The 18,272-nt window shown below is 34.6% G+C and overlaps 2 protein-coding genes across 2 annotated transcripts; both read right to left on the bottom strand.

Moving 5' to 3' along the window:
* Positions 1–7,694, bottom strand: LOC133175235 (uncharacterized). Its single transcript, XM_061310342.1, has 10 exons — positions 6,999–7,694; positions 6,784–6,900; positions 6,369–6,682; positions 6,122–6,229; positions 5,793–5,943; positions 5,197–5,380; positions 3,434–4,992; positions 2,109–3,347; positions 835–1,353; positions 1–542 (listed from the first exon to the last, which is right to left on the bottom strand). The coding sequence occupies exons 1-10, from the start codon at positions 7,594–7,596 to the stop codon at positions 259–261; spliced, it is 5,073 nt and encodes a 1,690-aa protein (XP_061166326.1). The 5' UTR covers positions 7,597–7,694; the 3' UTR covers positions 1–258.
* Positions 7,695–9,790: 2,096 nt separating this feature from the next.
* LOC133178166 (uncharacterized) lies at positions 9,791–14,367 on the bottom strand. Its single transcript, XM_061312914.1, has 6 exons — positions 14,361–14,367; positions 13,245–13,802; positions 12,888–13,148; positions 12,652–12,763; positions 11,108–12,254; positions 9,791–10,996 (listed from the first exon to the last, which is right to left on the bottom strand). Exons 1-6 carry the CDS (start codon positions 14,365–14,367, stop codon positions 9,791–9,793), a joined length of 3,291 nt encoding a protein of 1,096 aa, XP_061168898.1.
* Positions 14,368–18,272: the final 3,905 nt, after the last annotated feature.

Genomic DNA, 18,272 nt, shown 5'->3' with positions numbered 1-18,272 from the left:
TTTAGCAATTAAATATAAAATATATTCAAATTTAATAGATGCAAACAGAAGACTAGAATAAAAATGTGTAAATAAAATATTTGAAAAATATCAACTCCTTTTTGAGAAGCTATAAAATGTAAAAGGCAAATGTACATTAAATCTTTACAAATATAAAAATACTTGTTATCTGTTGTTTGTTTGTTTTACCATTTTACATTATACAGTTTTGAGAAAAACTTTTCACTACGAACAGTCACAGAATAAAATAGATATGTTTCAAGGGCAGGGTGCGACCAGTTTCTCCATAAAAGGTGTCTCTGTACCAGTTGCATACTTTGCGATGATGACGACATGAAGTTCCTTGCATGTTTCTCTCACTGTCAGGGTTATATTTGTGGAACCAGTTGAGATACCTTGCACCACATCATTATAACTTTGTTCAGAACCAATGTACACCATATACTGTGGATACAGGTCAAGATTGACATAGAAAACGTCTTTCCAAGTTAAAATGAACCCTTTATCACTATTACTTGAATTCTCAAGCCTGCAGGAATTTCCTGGAAAATGTTAGAAATCATATATTTTTTTTTTACTTTTCTTTGCTTTGCCATCAAGACAAAAACTAAAACATTAACATTCTCTTTCCTCAATTTAGCAATAAATGAACTTGGGAAAAAAAAAGAAATTAAGCGTTTTTACTTGTGAACGTATTTTGAAAGATTATAAGTTGCTGGAATTAATTGTTTTAATAGTTTGGAAATATCAAGATTTCATTCAACTTAAAACAATCAAAGTTCAATCATTGATAGAGTGCATCACTAGTGTCTCAATACTTTTTTCGTGTTTTACCTGTTCTGACTGGAACTACATCGCTGACAAGAACTGAGGCATTGATCATATCACTCCACAGATTCCCTGAATTTGATGCATAAACCTCAGCTGTATATACTTTCTCCGTCTTCAGCACGAGACTATTAACAGATGCGTACGTGTGTCTTCCTATATCAGTCCAGTTATACACAATGGCGTCGTTTTCTTTTATCTGGAATCTGTACCCTGTCGATAAAGAAGACATTCCAAATTCTTTCCAGTTAAAATAGATTGATGAGTTGTATCGCTGATAATTGTTAAAACTCTTCGTATAAACATCGTGGACGGAGAACTGGATTTTTGACTGAGATGAGACAGGTGCCTTGTAGACAATATAAACTGGACGGAAGGGCATTTCTCTTGCGAGTCCTACAGAATTTCGACATCGAACCTTTGGATATACGTAGGAAGCGTGTGGAACCATCAAAGCCAGCGAAATACAGTCTGAAAGTGATGAAGGTGTCCATCCCTGCAAGTTTTCCGAGCCACTAATGGAACCTTAAAAAGACATTGAGACTTTAAAATGACAGTACGATAAAAGACAACAGAAAAGGTATGTTATTCCTGTCTTTAGCTAATCCATCCTCAATTTATAGTTAAAAAACATTTCTTGTCCCTGCTTTTGCTTAAAGCTGGGAAAATAAATCAGGGTTCATGCGTCCAAGAAGAAGAATTCATGCATTACTGAATGATTTCAAGATCGATGACAAATTCTGTTCTCCCTGTGTTATTTACAAGGCATTAGTATGTTATGACTTCATATTTCCTTTTTAAAAAAACACCTTTACACTTTGAGGTCAGAAAGTCAAGGGCCAAGGTCAGACAAATATATATATATATAACTTTATGAATATATAAAATACTTTTCAGGAGAAAATTTTAGTTCTACTTGACTTTTTTGCAAAGTATCGTAAGGAGATTATTCTCTACTTTGTCACCTGTTAATTTTTATGCCAACAGGTGAAGATTTAAGATCACAAAATCATACACGGTATAAAATGACTTCCAGATTCATTTCAGATTCACTTCAATATATTGTCTTAACTGCCATAATCCATGTTAATTTTAAGCTAAAAGGGTCGAAAAGCAAGTTCACAAACTTCTCTATTTTTACATTCTGGGTGATATTTTAAACAAACTTCTGTACTTCTGCAGGGGGTATAAATTGCCTACATAAGCTTTTTAAATTAATTTCAAACATTTTTAATCTTAAAAACAAGTAGAGATTCATCTCAGTGAAGATTATTGCTTACCAAATGCACACTGGCATGACTGCAGATCACTTTCTTCTTCGCTAGCAAGCCAGTGAATATTTAACCGAGTTTCCCAGGCACCCCTCTCTTCTGAGGTGTATGTCGAGCCCAGCTCTTGTAAATTTGGGGGTGTATGATCAATAATGATCCTATTAGCGTGAAAAGTTTTATTTTTACCAGCATAGTTCTTAGCAACGACAGACGCAAAAATTGTTGTTCCATGGGCAACAAAAACGCTAACAGAATGCGTCCCTAAATTTTTGTCAACCCGGACTGACTTAATGGGACAACCATTGAGAGTTTGAGCAATGTTAATTGATGTATCGGCAATCCCACTTTCAGGATCAACTACGAATGAAGAAACAAGAATATCAGTTGGCGAAATCTGACTTGCAAAAACTCCTCCATCATGAAGTTCTTTCGTTCGGTCACATGTTAAAATTTCGATTGAAATATTTCCTTCTGACCTGTTCAAGTCAAACATATCAATGTGAATCGCCTGGTATTCATCTACTTGAGAAATAAAGGAGTAATTGGAGTGAAAAGTCTGGTCGTTAGTCTTTTTAAAGTCTATATTTTTACTCATATTTCCAAGTGAAAGTTTTGCGTGCACAAGATATGGTAAACTCTTAAGTCGTATATTTATTGAATACATTTGACCACGTTCAAACAAAATTTTGTTTGTTGAAATACTTTTCTCGAGAGCAGTTGTAAGGCTTAGCGTACTTAAAAATGCTTCACATACGAGAGAAAATGGTTCTGTGATATCTACAAAAAGAGTTTTAGACCTCACTATCTCAGAAAAGTAGCCCGCAGCATCTCTAGCTTTCACCAGAATTGAAAAGGTGTCATTTTCTCTTAGTTCTATATTTTGGAACGAATGCTTATTTTTTAAACCAACGGGAGTGAATATAATGTTTTTCTCGTTGTTTTTCTGGAGAGCAATCTGATACTCTACGATGTATGATCCGTGGTCCGTAAATCCCTCCCAAGATGCATCCACTGAATCTCCATCCGTTAACCAAAATTTGTCTCTAAAATTTTCGGAAGCATAAATAACACCCGTAAGTGGAGGCTTATCGTCTATTGAGAATCCATCAGATGTTAATGTAGTTGTTGCGCCCAGATTATTTACTGCTTCCACTGTGGCAAAGTATTTGACATTTCTGTTCAGCTTGAGGTTTATCCAACGTTTTGTCGTTTCCATTCCTACGTTGTTAATTCCAGTGACATCGTCCCCTAAAATAAAAAGTAAATTAGTGAACAAGGTGGGAAAGGTTTGAAAAAGGTTTAGGAGGTGAAAGTTAAAACATCAGCATACATACCTCCGGGATGTGTCCCAATATAGATATTATAGGTCATAATTCCGCTTTGTTGATCAGTAAACACATTTTGCCAACATGATGTTATGTTATTTGAAGAAATATAATCAATGTCCGTTGTACAATCACCAGAGGAATCAATAATAAATTTCCCTCTCCTGATTCCTGGCGGGGTGAGATCGATAAGTATTGGTTCAGACTGTAAGATGGTAAAATCGGTAAACGACCACCACGCCTTCACATAAGCAACATAAAGTCGTCCATGCTGTAAGCTGCGATTGTTCGATAAACAGTGAACAACGTTATCGTTGTTGTTAACATCGCGCCAAACTTGTTCCAAGTGCACATTAAAAACTCCAAATCCTACTGAACGACCTTCCAGACCAAAACTCCATTCGAATCTTTTAACGTTGGTAGAGTTTGTGTTCCAGTTAGCATAAAGACATTGTGACGAAAGTGAATATTTCTTTACAGAACCCCAACCAATATTTACGCTGAGTGATGAGGGAGTATTTGTTATGTTTATCTCTGAACACGCAGGTGTAGAAGATACAAGCTCTGTACATTTATCTCCAAACTCAGAACATGTACAATCAAAATTGCAGTATTCTGCATCACAAGAGTGTTTTTCAAGAATCAAATTTCCCTCGTGGATTGACTGAATTCTAGAAACATAGAAGGCAAAATGCCGAACACTGCTGTTGAGACCAGCTTTATTTGATGACCACAAAGATAAGTAAACCCTTTCATTCAGTGTTAAATTCCTGTATATATTTACGTGTAACTGTTGTTCATCGTTCCAATTCCCACTATGCAGTAAATAAATTATTCCTTGGCTTAGTTCAGAAGAACCATATCTACCTCCGACGCCAATGTAATATTTATCAATCGACGAGTCTGCGTCAGTGAAATTCTGCAGGTTTAATTCTAATTTATTTTCCAAATTAGACCAAGTTGCGTTAAGCATATGGCCGAAATGTGGTTTGCTGGAATCTATCGTAAAATTTTCACTATTTGCCGTTGAGCAGAGTCCAGCAGCATTACAAGCAGTAACTGTGACGTAATAAGCATCGCCATTTTGCAGCCAGTCTTTTTTCTCCAAGGATAAAGCTAAGGGTCTCTCACCAGAGAGTAGTATATCACCAATTCCAGTATGTCCTTCATGGTGGGATTTAACACCAACGACATGTTTCACAATTTGGCTCTCATCGTCATTAAATCTCCATGAAAGATTGAGAAATGAACGATCTATAACATAACCGTTTTTATTTCTATTTAAAATTTCTGGAGGTTGAATTAAACTCGGTGGTGATGAATCGACTCGAATGCCATCAGAAACTTTTACAGTAGACAACCCTGCTTTGTTTAGGGCTGTTAGTACTATAAATAATTCCTCATTTTCTGGTAAATTTAAGTTAAACAGAGTTCCACTTGTTTCTAGACGAATATTTCTTTTCTCTACTATGTCACATGATGAATTTGAAGATTCTATGCAAATTTCAAAATGCGATAACCCAGAATGAACATCGTAAAAATCGTCGATTTGAAACTCCAGCGAAGTTCTAAAAAAGTGCAGTATTTTCAATAACAAATAACGCATTAAAATATACCAAGTATGTTTAATAAATAAGAAATTAAGTTTAATTTTAAGTCGTATCCTTCATTTAAAGCTCAATAAGCACATTTTTATGGAATTCATTTTACCATTCCAATTACGGAATAATGTAAATGAGTAAAGAAACTTTTTATTTCAGATGGAAATTAACCTGTGAGCGGAAAATCTCGAATGTGAACCATCCCATCCTGCAAAAATAACACCTGGAACAGGTGGAGTTTCATCGATTGTGATGCCATTTGATGTTGTTCGAGAACAAAGTCCAGCACTGTTGCATGCTTCCACTGTTGTGAAGTACCTTACTCCTTGGGAAAGTGGTAAATCCCATGTCCATTCTGTGTATAAATATGCTTGTATAGTGATATATAGTAATATTATTAATGGTTTAAGCTTATTTCCAGAAAACTCAACATATATTTTCCTACAGTTCGCAAATAAAACCTATCCATAAGTCGTGTTTTACAAAAATTAGGAAGCCATTGTTTTTAAACAACTTTTACCACGAATTGTTTAGCTGATCAATACAGAGGGTTCTCAGTGGGTAAGACTAGTCAAAAGGGAACGTTTACTACTCCCAGGCACCTGATCCCACCTCTGGAATTTCCAGAGGTCCGTGGATTTTTTTTTCCATTTCGAGAATCGAAAAGACTAGATTAATGAGTTTGACCATTATTCGTTATCTTTTTTTTTTTTTTTTACATCGCAATGAGATTTTCGATAGTTCAAAATTTCCTTTTTCTCACAAACCTGTCTGTAATCCTATGTTGAAAAGAGATTTTACATCATTTCCATATGGATAAGTTCCAAGCCCAATGTTATAATGGTATATTTGTGATTGAGGATCTTCAAACCCATTCCAATGGCATGTGAAGTTCATAATCGACGTAAAATCCATATCCTTAAAAAATGTGAATAACTTAGAGAGGTGTCCATCTTAAGGAAGCATTTAACAACTTTCATGATAAAAAGAAAATCATACATTTCCTTAATTAACTGCTTTCGAAAAATTGAAAACATGTAATAGCCCCCCCCCCCCTTTATCATTCAATACTATATTAATAAGGGTAAAGACATACCGGTTTTCCTATGAATCCCTCTAAAACTGTTCCGGTGAAAGGAGGCGAGTTGTCGATTAGAAATGGCATAGATGATGCCATTGTCTTAAGACCAGCATGGTTCTCGACCTTTGACAGATAAATTAAAAAATGTAAATATATATATATATATATATATATATATATATATATATATATATATAATTTAAGAGGAAGAAAATATCCAAGAAGTTCAAAGAATGTTTTAACTTGAAAAAAATATAATCACCTGTAGAAGAATGAAATATGTATGCCCCTCTACAATATGGTCATTGATCAAAACATTTTCTGAGTGTTGTCCTACTGCATAAAACTGGAGTACATCATCAACTGCTGGTGTTGTTCCTATTCCAAACAGGAAACTTTTAATACCACTTTCTTTATCACTGAATCCATTCCAGTACACAGCAACTGTTCGACCTGATATGGCGTGGTGATGTTTGGAAATATGACCCACAATCACACTGCCTTTGGTGGGAGGTGATGGATCAAACACAAATGGGTCCGAGTGAGCACATGCTGAATTTCCAACATGATCAAAAGCTGTAATTTCAAAACAATCATTGAAGTTGCCGTACGTCTCATTATGAAGTCAATTTTTGAAGGCTACAAATACACATTAACTCTAATAAAACCTGCCACACCTTTTATCCCCACGTAATACGTAAGTCCTGGAGTAAGCTCAAGATCTGTTTCCATATTCCAGTGTTTTAGCCCTACGTCTTTGCATTTTTTAACATCATCTGAACAAGGTGATGTTCCTGTCAAAATAAATATTTAGTTACTTTCAGATTTTACAAATATTATAATAACAGATTTAAATAATTTGCTTTAAATTTTGTATAATAAATTCATATACCTAAGCAGCTAGAATACTTTGAAATGCCCGATTCATATCCGAGAAGTTCATATTTTGTATTATCTTCGAAGCCATGCCACATAAACCTTAATTCTGTAAAATTACGCAGGAATCCTTGTTGCAAGTCATCAACTTTCACATATCCTATGGCAGGTGCTTTGTTGTCCAATACAAACCCATTACTACACAAATGCTTTCCCTGTCCGTCGTAAACATATTCGGTGCTCTGGGATGAAGGAATATTAACACAGAGATAGTATATAATACTCTCTTCCAATGGAATCTTTGAAGAAAAAACAACGAATCCCCCAGACGAAGTTTTACTCGAAACACAATCAGGATCGTTGGCACAAACTCGAGGAACCTCAGCCCTTTTCATTATGTTCCATGTTATATTTCGTATTCCTACGTTTAAAAGAAAACCTGCAACCTTCGTTTTTAAGCCAAAGTTAAACTCAAGCCTCATCAATGTTTTCATTGCGTTGCCAATATTTGAACTGAATTTGTATATCTCCATTGCCAAAGCCTCTTCAGAATAAGCATTTAAATCATAAACAATATCTTTGGAGTAGCTATTAGGGTTCGATAAAACATTCATTTGTTGGCAGACTTTTGAGGAAGCACCAGATGCACAGTAACTCTCAACGCATGAAAAAAGTTGACGATGTATATGAACAGGAAGTGACACGCAGACATTCTAATAAAATTAAACACAAAAAAGATTTAGCACCAGAATTAAACTTCATTGCTTCTATTTTAAAATTTCATATTAACACGATGAAATGCACTTCATATACATAATTTTAAGAGTAAAGATTGTCAGTAATGTCAGTAATGTATTGCTAGAATTGTTATAGCTGCCATTGCTACTTCGAGGAAATGCGCTATAAGTGACTAATTATAAGATAATACAGTATAAGTGTTTCAGACATACCCTTTTAAGTACAAGACCTGAAACTTCAGCAGAACTAAAGGTCAATAAAGTGGACAGCTGCTTAACACCGTTATTGTCTTCGTATATACCCCACCTGTAGAATTGCGCAAAATTATCAGGAAAGGGGGCTTTACATTCACGTTTCTCTAGTTCCAGTTCAGCGTTATAGCATGATGAATCACTCGAAGCTTCAATACTTGTTTCAAAATGGACACTGTCATTCGGGGATTCCTCGACATAAAATTCCTCTGAATAAACCTTTTTTGTACAGATACCGCCAAAACAGATCTGAAGCGCAGCTACATATTGACCTGTACTCAGTTTTTGGCTAGTTTGTACAATAGTGTTGAAGACATTTCCGGGGACACTTGTTTCGAGTGGCTCAATACTGCAGTATGATTGCAAAGAACACTTTTCTAAGAGAGACACCTTATAATTGGTGATAAACGGCGATATGTTTCCATCGACTTCCCAGTTCAGCGAGACATAAGCTGATGAGTAGATAACTCTGACACTGCTGGCACATTTTCTTAGAGAACCCAACAATGAATCTCTTGTAAGTGATATATTTCGGACAATAAGATGTGGAAAATGGATATAAGGCACCATTGTAATGGCATTTTGACTACACTTTACACTAGCGGAATGTCCGGTTACATTGATCTCTAAGCAAGAAATGTTGTGTAAGAACAGTGTGTACTTTTCACCGATCTTCAATGGAAAGTTGAAACGAATGAAAATGCTGCCGTTCGAATATTCAAATTTTGTGTAATTTTTTAAAGCTTCCTCGTGATTGCAGCTTTCACCAATGTTCAACTTGACTCCTTGAGCTACCTCCGTCTCATTGAGAAGCACAAAACCATTTGACGACACAGCTGAGGTCAAATTAAACTGATTAGTTACTTTCAAAATTACATAATATTTTTCATTCATGATCATGCCTGATGTGTTCTCACAATATACATTACGTTTACTTGGATATACATAGTGAAGTGAAATAACATTAGACTGATATGTTATTGAACCTAATCCTATCTCATAATTGTGTGTTGAGAGAAATTCGAATCCTTGAAGGGCTATGCAGTAAAATTCAGTATCAAAAGATACATCAATATCTTTTTGTGCACCGGTGTAATTTTCTTTAGAAGGCAAGATATCTAGCAATTCTCCCAGCTGTGGTGGAGACGTTGGAGGAAAATAAATGTCGTCGGATTTTACGGAGCAGAAAGAACCACCATAATTGTAGGCCTGAATTTCAATGTAATAGGGGCCGATTTCATCATTTTGGAAATTTTTTATATCATTGAAGTCCATTAGTATGCAATTTAAGCCTTTTTGACACTTTGAATTGCTTGCTGAACTCCACTTGAAGTACCTCGAAATAAAGCCTGTATATGTCCCTGTAAAAGAGAAGAACGAAAAGAACCTGTTTGTCAAGATTTACTGTGGATTTCTAGTCTATTTTTGTTTGAAACCACTTTTATAACGTGTAAATCTTTGGAGCAGATGAACTTAACTGTTTAGTACAAGTAGTCTATTACAAATATCAATGGCGCTTTAAATACACAATTCAAACAAAACTCAAAGAAGTACAATATTTTAAAGATGCCAGACTATGGTAAAACAGCCAGTTATTTTAAATCCTCGGTATACGGGATCATACTGTGAGATTTTTCACTCATTAAAATATTGTATTTCTTTTTTATTCCGAGGTGGAATCGACTTTATAGAAAGAACGAAATGAGGCGTGTTTAACAGTACAAAAAGGTAAAGCACAAATAGGTAATTAAATATGTATATCTGAGAAAAGTACCTAAAAATGCATAAATTTGCAGAAACTATATGCTGATCAAACCCATTAATTAAAGAAGTAAGTGTACTTACGCAATCTAAAATGAATAGTACCGATTTCTTCTTCTTGTTCTGTGTCTTGGAACGTGTCCGATGTCCATGACACAACAACAGTGATATTTTTGATGGTAATGTTAGGTTTCTTTACACATACTGGGGCTGTTTCGTCTATGATGTTAGGACCAATAGATACAATGGAGTCTTTCCCTGCTTTATTGACTACCTTTACAAACAGGTAGAATAAAGAACTGGAAGAGAGTCCGGAATGATATATATGGACATATTGTTGGTGTGGAGTTAAGGTAAAATCCATAATATCAGGAGATACGCGAGAAGAAAGACTGGATCCGAAACCCATAAATACATCCATAATATCACTCTCATTATCAAAGGCAGTCCAATTAACATAAATTTTCGAATTTGGCAAATAAAATACAGTTTTATCAAAGTCTTTAACATCAGAACAACTCCAATTCTCTGTGCTATATGCTGACTCGGGGATAAATTTTAGCATGTCATGATCTGATTTATTGCTACACAAAGTAAAGCATTCACTGGATGGCTCTAGCCTGTATTTTTCGACCGATTCAGTGATGAACCACGTTTCTCCATTTAGGCATCCAATGGCTGGTGCCATTTTCATGTTATGTACCTTCACTGTGGATATCACTGGTGGTGTAGTATCGTAGAGTATTCCATCAGAACACACTGGAATCGATGCTTCATACGCGTAATTGAAGGCTGTTACTGTCGCAATATAGGACCCAGTTTCATTCACATTTAGTTTGATTTTTGATTCTTCTATGTCAAATGTGAAAACTTTGCTTGGGTAATTTATATGGGATTGATTTTGCTGAGTCAGACAAGTATTTGATATTTCTACGCGATAAAACATAATTCCGCTTTCATGGTCATTGAAGCCTTGCCACCAAAACCAAATCTCTTCTGAATCTGTGTAGTCTAATTCTTTGCCATCTGGTGGACCATCAAAAACCTTCCCTTCTTCAGGGGGAGAATTATCAACAAAGATTTCCAGTTTGTTGATTTTATGGAGCAAAGCATTGTTAGTTGCTTCAATTTCAAAATAGTATTCTCTGTGATGGTTTCCAATGTGAGTATTGTTTGCAATGAGAGAATTGAGACTTATGGAAAAATTGTAATGCTCACAGTCACCTTTCATGGGACAATAACATTTTGACTCTAAGGAACAAACCTAAAAAGCATGAAAACCTGAGCATCAACATAATAAACAGATAAAATTATTAGTATTCACAATCCAAATATATTATATTTACTTGTTTTGATCGATGGATGTTATACATACCGAAGCGTTCAATTTCCTTATACCAATAGCACCTTGTCCAAGAATTTGACGGTCATCAAGTGTTCCAAAAACCCACTCTATCTTGAATAAGCCACTATGTAAATCAAATGACTCAAATTCCATCGTCATTTTGGATAGATCTTTCGAGTTGTGAACGAATAGTTGAGATCTACCATTTTTAATTAACCATGTATCTTCTATAATTGGTGGGGTTGAATCTATGTAATGGTAAGTGGAGTCTGTTAACTTATTCAAGGAGATGTCGATTGCTGTAATAGAAAACGATATAATTTCCCCGTCCTTCATGTCTGGAACAGATAAACAAATTGTTTCATTTGTAACGTCTTTGATTGTCTCATTAAGGAATATGTTCTTCTTTTCTTTTGAAACTGAATATGTGAACTTCACAATTCCATGTATGTTTTTTGTTCCACTTTGAGAAAATTGTCCCGGAAATATGTCATAGGATGACGGAATAAGTCCGTGTGGTTCTGGCTCTACCGGTAGGAGTGGATTGTAATGCACAAATTTGTCATTGTAAAAGAGATTTTGCCAACTGTAACACACATTTCCCTGGTTTGTTTGCCATTTTCTGTTTGTAGCCATAGAAGCTGATGTTACAACCAAAGAATGCAGTGAATGTGTAACGATGGTCGAGACATTATCATACAGAATGAATGATCTTGCTTGACGAACATTTAGTGCGACGTCAACTGCCTCTAATACAAAGGCGTAAAGCATTGGCTGGTTTCCTGTGGGCAAAGAAACTGTGAAACTAGAACAAGTTTTACATTGGAGTGTTCCTGTTTGGGGTGTTGTGTCCATTGTCAGCTTCCCTGGCACACCATTGACCATTTCACGAACATAGAGCTCATAATGTTGTATTCCAGAGGCAAAAATAGATGACGCAGCTGGTGATACATCTTGCCATCCCTGAAAACTGATAGTCACCACAGGGGATTTCGTTAACGGCGAAGATACTATAACAGGACTTTCAGTGCATGTTCCTAGTATTTTGCAGTGTTGTGGTGGGTCTGAATCATAAAAATAGCATCTTGTTTTTGTGGCGACCGTATCGCTGTAAGTGTATGTCTTTCCTCCAAAGGTCACATAGCCTCCTGCTTTAGCCGTATATATCAAACAAAATCTGGAAGAAAGTGTAAATCTATTTCCAACAAGTACAAGAAATTTTTAAAAATGTACAAAACTACATGTAGTTCCATGGAATGCAGTCATTCCTGGTAGTATTTAGACTTTGTCTTTCACTATTGCTTTTTACAATATGGCCACTTTTCAGAATACTACATGTAGTTCCATGGATTGAAATCATTTGTGGTGGTATCTGGATTTTATGACATTCATTATTGTTTTTTAGACATTATATCTTGGCCACTTTTCAGCTGCTTAGCAAATATGACGTGTGACTTTAAAACCCATAAGTATGATCATGATACTGAAAAATAAAATGAACTGGCAAATACACATATGCATATGACACTTCAAAATAAAAAAAATATCTTCAATAAATTACCAAATACATGTACCTTTCACCGTTGATAAGGTTCCCACTGTTTTGTATGGTTTTGTCTGAGGATACTAATCTCTGAGGTGGATTGTTAATGTTAATTTGTTCGATTCCAAGACGTGTATCATATCCTGAAATACAATTCAACTAACATGAAAATCAATAATTCACAATGAACAATGAAGTTTTATAAAGTAAGACCACAGATTTTCAGAAACAATGAATATACAGGTTTCAGCCCCTGGGCTCAATTACCTCCAATACTTCTTTCAACTCTTTCAATTGATAGTTCAGTTATTCCATAGTGGAAATCATCCACCGCAGCTGGTGTACTTCCGGTATATTCTGCTTCGACAGTTATAGAAGTTGACACACTGTCGACTTGATATTTTCCGTAAAAGTCCGTTTGATAACTGCAGGAAGTTGGTTGATTTGATGGGACTGAGTGGGGACTTCGTTCACCATTTCTATCCTGGATCTCCATGTCGCATGTCATAAAATCCGGAACAACGTTGTCTGCAAAATGTTTTTTTTTTTTTCAGATAATTTTCAAGACAAAGAATATTATTACGGGTGTATATATTTCTTTAACTAATTTTTCTGAGGTCTTACCTATGCAAAGGCTATTTGTCAGTTGTGTTATTTTGGAGTGTAGTGTCGTAAAATCATTTGCATTAATTAAAAACTTGCTATCCGGATTACTTGCAATTGCACGCAATTCACTTTCATCTAAATTGGTTCCTATTCCTATACAGAATATCATGGCACCTGTGTTTATCAACTCTTGGGCACGCAACAGAGTGGCTGATTGATCGTTTGATCTCCCATCTGTCAGAACTATTGCCAAACTAAGAGCACTGCTGCGTTTTGCATAATTTGAGGTAAACATTTGTCGAGCTTCAAGTAAAGCAGCTGCAGTATTCGTTCCTTTGCCTGTGTAAGAAGTTGATCTTATGGCATTCTGAATTGCTGACCTTGACGAATAGGCGTTAAAATTGAAAATCCGTCGAACATTGGTGCTAAAAACGATCAGTCCCACTTGAGTATCAGCGACACCAATTGTAAAAGCGTTCAACAGGTCACTTGCAAAAGACAGCATAGTCTGAAAGTTGCTTTTAACTACACTTCCAGAATCGTCCATCACAAAAATGAGGTCCACTGGTACACATTCTACAAATGTTTGATTTAAGGTTTTATTTATCAACAAATAAAATTATTATATTAAATGGAAAAAACACATTCATTAGTAGTTAATTAATCTATATATTAGATTAGTTTTGAGATTAATTTGGCAATTGTGAATAGTAAGAAAGATTATATATGACATTTTTTAAGGTAGGTGTGTTTACTGATTACCAGTCTGTACATATACCATCCACAGACTTCTATCCTACAAACCGAACAGAGAAATCATGCACATCCAGATTTGTTAAGCAAATCTTTCTTTCCTTTGAATAATATGAAGCATACTGAACTTAAAACACAGAGAGTTATCCAATCTGTTAGCATCATCAAGTCAATTAGATATATTATTTTCAGTTTCAACAAAAAAAACCCCAGATAATTTGGTATCATTGTATTAAAGAGCATGCACCACTTGATAAAGTAGTTACATACACCTGTGGAATCAGTTTTAACGACACGTTCCTCAATATTATATATTATTTATCATGCATTGAAGTACTGCTACTTTAGCAAATTTCCTCACAAAAAATTGAGATACCTTACCAGGCATTTGTACAAAATATCAGAGGATGATGTTTCCTGTATAATCCTATTAGAAATCGCTTGAATTGTCGATATCACAGTTTTGGTGTATTTATTTTCCAAGACATTTTGAAAACAGTTTAGAATACACAAGAAAATGTCAATTTTGAATAATTTTCCTTTATTACGAAGAGATACAAATTAGAATTTCGAGGAACGCGTTGTCAGACCTTAATTCATTTCTTCTAAAACTCACCAGAAAAAAAAGAAGAAGAAAATCACTCTAATGTCAACAAACAATTATTTTGGAAGGAAAAACATAAACCGTGACGTGTATTTACCCTATTCTGTGAAAAAAAAATTGAGATATCCCATATATTTGTCATTCCCAAGGCTACAGTTAGAATGTGTTTTGGTCATTTCCATGTGTTTTATTAAAATAAGTTGTAACTTGTGATTCCTTTATTGTAGAGGCCTGATATTTGGACATATGTATAAGAAATATCCATGCTTTATGCACAATAAAGGTCAAGATCATATTTAGAGGTCAAAGGTCAAATATTATGACGTCATCTACTGATTTGTTTTATTCTTTATTTATTGGCGTTGATTTTTTTTTTTTTTTATCTCCAAAATAACTGAAACCCCTGTTTCAATTTACTCCTTTTGTCACAATTTGATTTACATTCCATTTCAATCTATCTTTTCTTTTTGCTGTTGTTGTTAAATTTGAATTCTACATTTTCTTCTAAGAGATATTAAAGTCTAGCATATTTAAATGTGCATGTGAATTTGCAATTCCCAAACTACGTATGTTCTATCTTTAGATCACAGTGCATTCAAATATACTTGTATCAATATATTTTACTGACTTATAGTAACAGAAAGTTCACCTTTAAACACATCACACCTATCTGTTATACCTGTATATTAAAAGGTAACTTTAAAACAATGCACATTTTAACGTTGAATGTCCGATTTCACCGACTATCTACTGGATCTGATAAGCTATGTATCAAACTACATGTATATGGGCAAAAAAATTGTAATTGAATTTCTTCCATATTAAATATAAAGAGATTTTAAATCTTAGAACAAAATATCAAATTTCAAACAGTTTGAATTTGATGAAAATTTGGTCCATCTGTTTTGAACTACCTTAAATATTTTTTTTATAGAAACTGACAAAGTACTGTGGCACGCACGGAAATATTTATGTGTCACATATTTACATCATTATTAATTCTCAAAAAAGTCACATTTCTGATAAATCTCATCCCTCAATTAGACAAGAATGAATTTCAAGAACATGCTTATCCAATAAATAATTTTCCTAAGTATTAAAGAAATACTAATATTTTATTGATATTTCGGATGAAATGTTACATAGGTGTATAGTGTTGAGTTTATAAAAAGTGCGCGCGTGTGTGTGTCAAAATAGCATTTAAACTTTGTTCAGAATTAAGGAATATAATCCTTTTGGTGTACATGTAGACTCCAAAGTAAGGGGCTACATTAAATGGCATGTACTTTTTAAAAGATCGTCAAGGTCTTCTGAATTTTAAAGGACTCAAGTAACACATTTATTTTGTCATAAAAGAAACAAATATCGTCAGACAATGAGTGTACTAATAAGATAAGGCCATTCAATATTTGTTTTTAAAAAATGTAATGTTTTAGTTCAATTGCAGCTAGGTTCGGCTTATTCCTAAGGAAAAAAAGATGTCGCAAAGTGAATGATTTATAGGGAAAGAATCAAATCATATTCAAACTGAAAGGCTTAGAGTAAATAAAACACGGTAACTTTGCCCCCAATTGACTACATAAGGCATAGGATAGTGTACCACAGAGTAATAAAACACTTATGTGATAATGTTTCAGCCAGTACTATTACACCAGGAAAACAAAGATTTTTATCAAGAAAACACACAGCTAACACATACCTATCTGTTATTCTCTTGGATCATAAGTATTAGTTATTTTTTGTAACATTTATCGTTATGAATAGCACGATAAATACATCATTTTCCAATTTCTTTGGTCGTGAACTAAATGTACCAATATTTACCAGCTCTACTGGAGGTCTGTCATAAAGGACTTACTTTTGTTTGTATTTGTTGATCTCTTTGGTCGATACGACTGTGATGCTTCTTTGTATCCTTCTGAAAAACATAAAATTGCATATTACAGGTTAAAGAGAGAAAGAGGCGATGGAAAGGGAAAGATATTTCAAAAACGTGTACTTTCATTAACATTACCGTTACAAGTTTCCAACTTTTCCAAGTCTGTTGGCGCTACTTTGCATCTTGCCAAACACTGCTCATAATCAGATGGACTGTTTTTACATGAAACTGTTCGTGTCCATTTTTGTACTCCATCATGACAAAAACTTTCAGTTTTCCATTTAGTAAAATTACATTCCTCAATAAAGCATTGTCCTTTCTTACACACAATCAAAAGAATAAAAAATTCAAAGCTATAGATGTGGATATTCATCCTGATTCTAAAACGACAGCATGATTAAATGCGTACAAGAAAACGATTGAACCAGGAAGTTTAAATGCCTTACCAGATACAAAGGGTTCAATTCAAAGTATGGATTGGAAAAATTAAACCATTATTACTTTCAATAGAGTTAAAGTTTATGTAGGTTCATTTATGACGAGAGCTTCGTTTTGTGTGTATTAGATTACAAAGTCTGTGTACGGTTACCATACTTTAAAATTCAAAGGCACACTGCATGAATGAGATTAAGGTTGAAGCAGAAAAAATCTAAGAAAGGGGGGGGGGGGCGGCGGTGTCATGGCAATTTACATACCGGATCATCTCATTATATTATGATTTTCACTGACGCCACACTTGTTTTGTTTTCCCCCAATAATTTGATATTTTTTCAATAATTGAATATACATGTACTAAATGCAACTCTCAAACAGTGATTTCATGTACAGGCATTTAGATCGAGTGACAAACTGGTAATTTTACGCATTCATTAACATTTGAAACAAAGTCAGAGGTCCACGATCTACAACGCTCACCTGAGTTACTTTGAACCTGCTGTTCTTAATCAGAACATTTTTTGAAAGAAATTCTCCTTTTAATTTATACAAAAATGACTTATTACTGTGGACCAAAATCTAGTTTATGGCTTTACTGTTCTTGAAAAGAAGATTTTTAAAGGGTTTTTTTTCTTATACATGTATAGGCCATTGTCAAACTTTGATCGCCTATTCTGGTCCCACCTACCCCACAGGCCCAGGTCAAGATTTGAACAAACTACACTATATACCTGAAGATACTTTCATATCAATATGACTTTAAGTATGGCCTTGTATATTCTTATACTGTTCCTTTGTAAAACTTAATCACCTGTTATGGCCCCAACTTACCCCAAGGGGTCACGATTTGAACAAATTTGAATCTACACTTAGTATTGAAGTTTTCACGTAAGTTTTATCTTTTCTGGTCCACTGGCTCTTATACGAAGAAGAGTTTTAAAAGATGCCATTATATTTTCACTTATTTAAAGCTTAAAAGAGGGTGTGACCTTTCACTTGAATAAACATAATTTCCTTCACCCAAAGATGCTTTGCGGCAAGATTGGTGAAAATTGACTCAATGCTTCTTGAGAAGAAGAAAAAATGTGAAAAAATTTACAGATGACAGACAGACGTCGGGCTCTTTTCGATCAGAAAAGCTCATCTGACCATCTAGCTGAGGTGATCTAAAATGTATAGACAAGGACCTCTAGTACATGTATGCGCATTGTGAAAAAAAGTGTTTACATTAGTTAATATTTACATTTCCAACTGTTTTCTCTGTGAGAACTCTTTAAAAGTTGGGTGTGTTGATTTCTCGATAGTTGGTCCAAAATAATGTCACAACTGCTATATATTCTTTAATTATCAAAACCTACCAACAAAATTTTTATAT

This window comes from Saccostrea echinata, unplaced genomic scaffold (genome assembly GCF_033153115.1).
Source record: "Saccostrea echinata isolate AGI-Se365-2 ecotype Australia unplaced genomic scaffold, CSIRO_AGI_Sech_v1 ptg000002l, whole genome shotgun sequence".
NCBI lineage: Eukaryota > Metazoa > Mollusca > Bivalvia > Ostreida > Ostreidae > Saccostrea > Saccostrea echinata.
The sequence above is the reverse complement of the archived record's forward strand: the minus strand, read 5'-3'. Positions and strand labels throughout refer to the sequence as shown.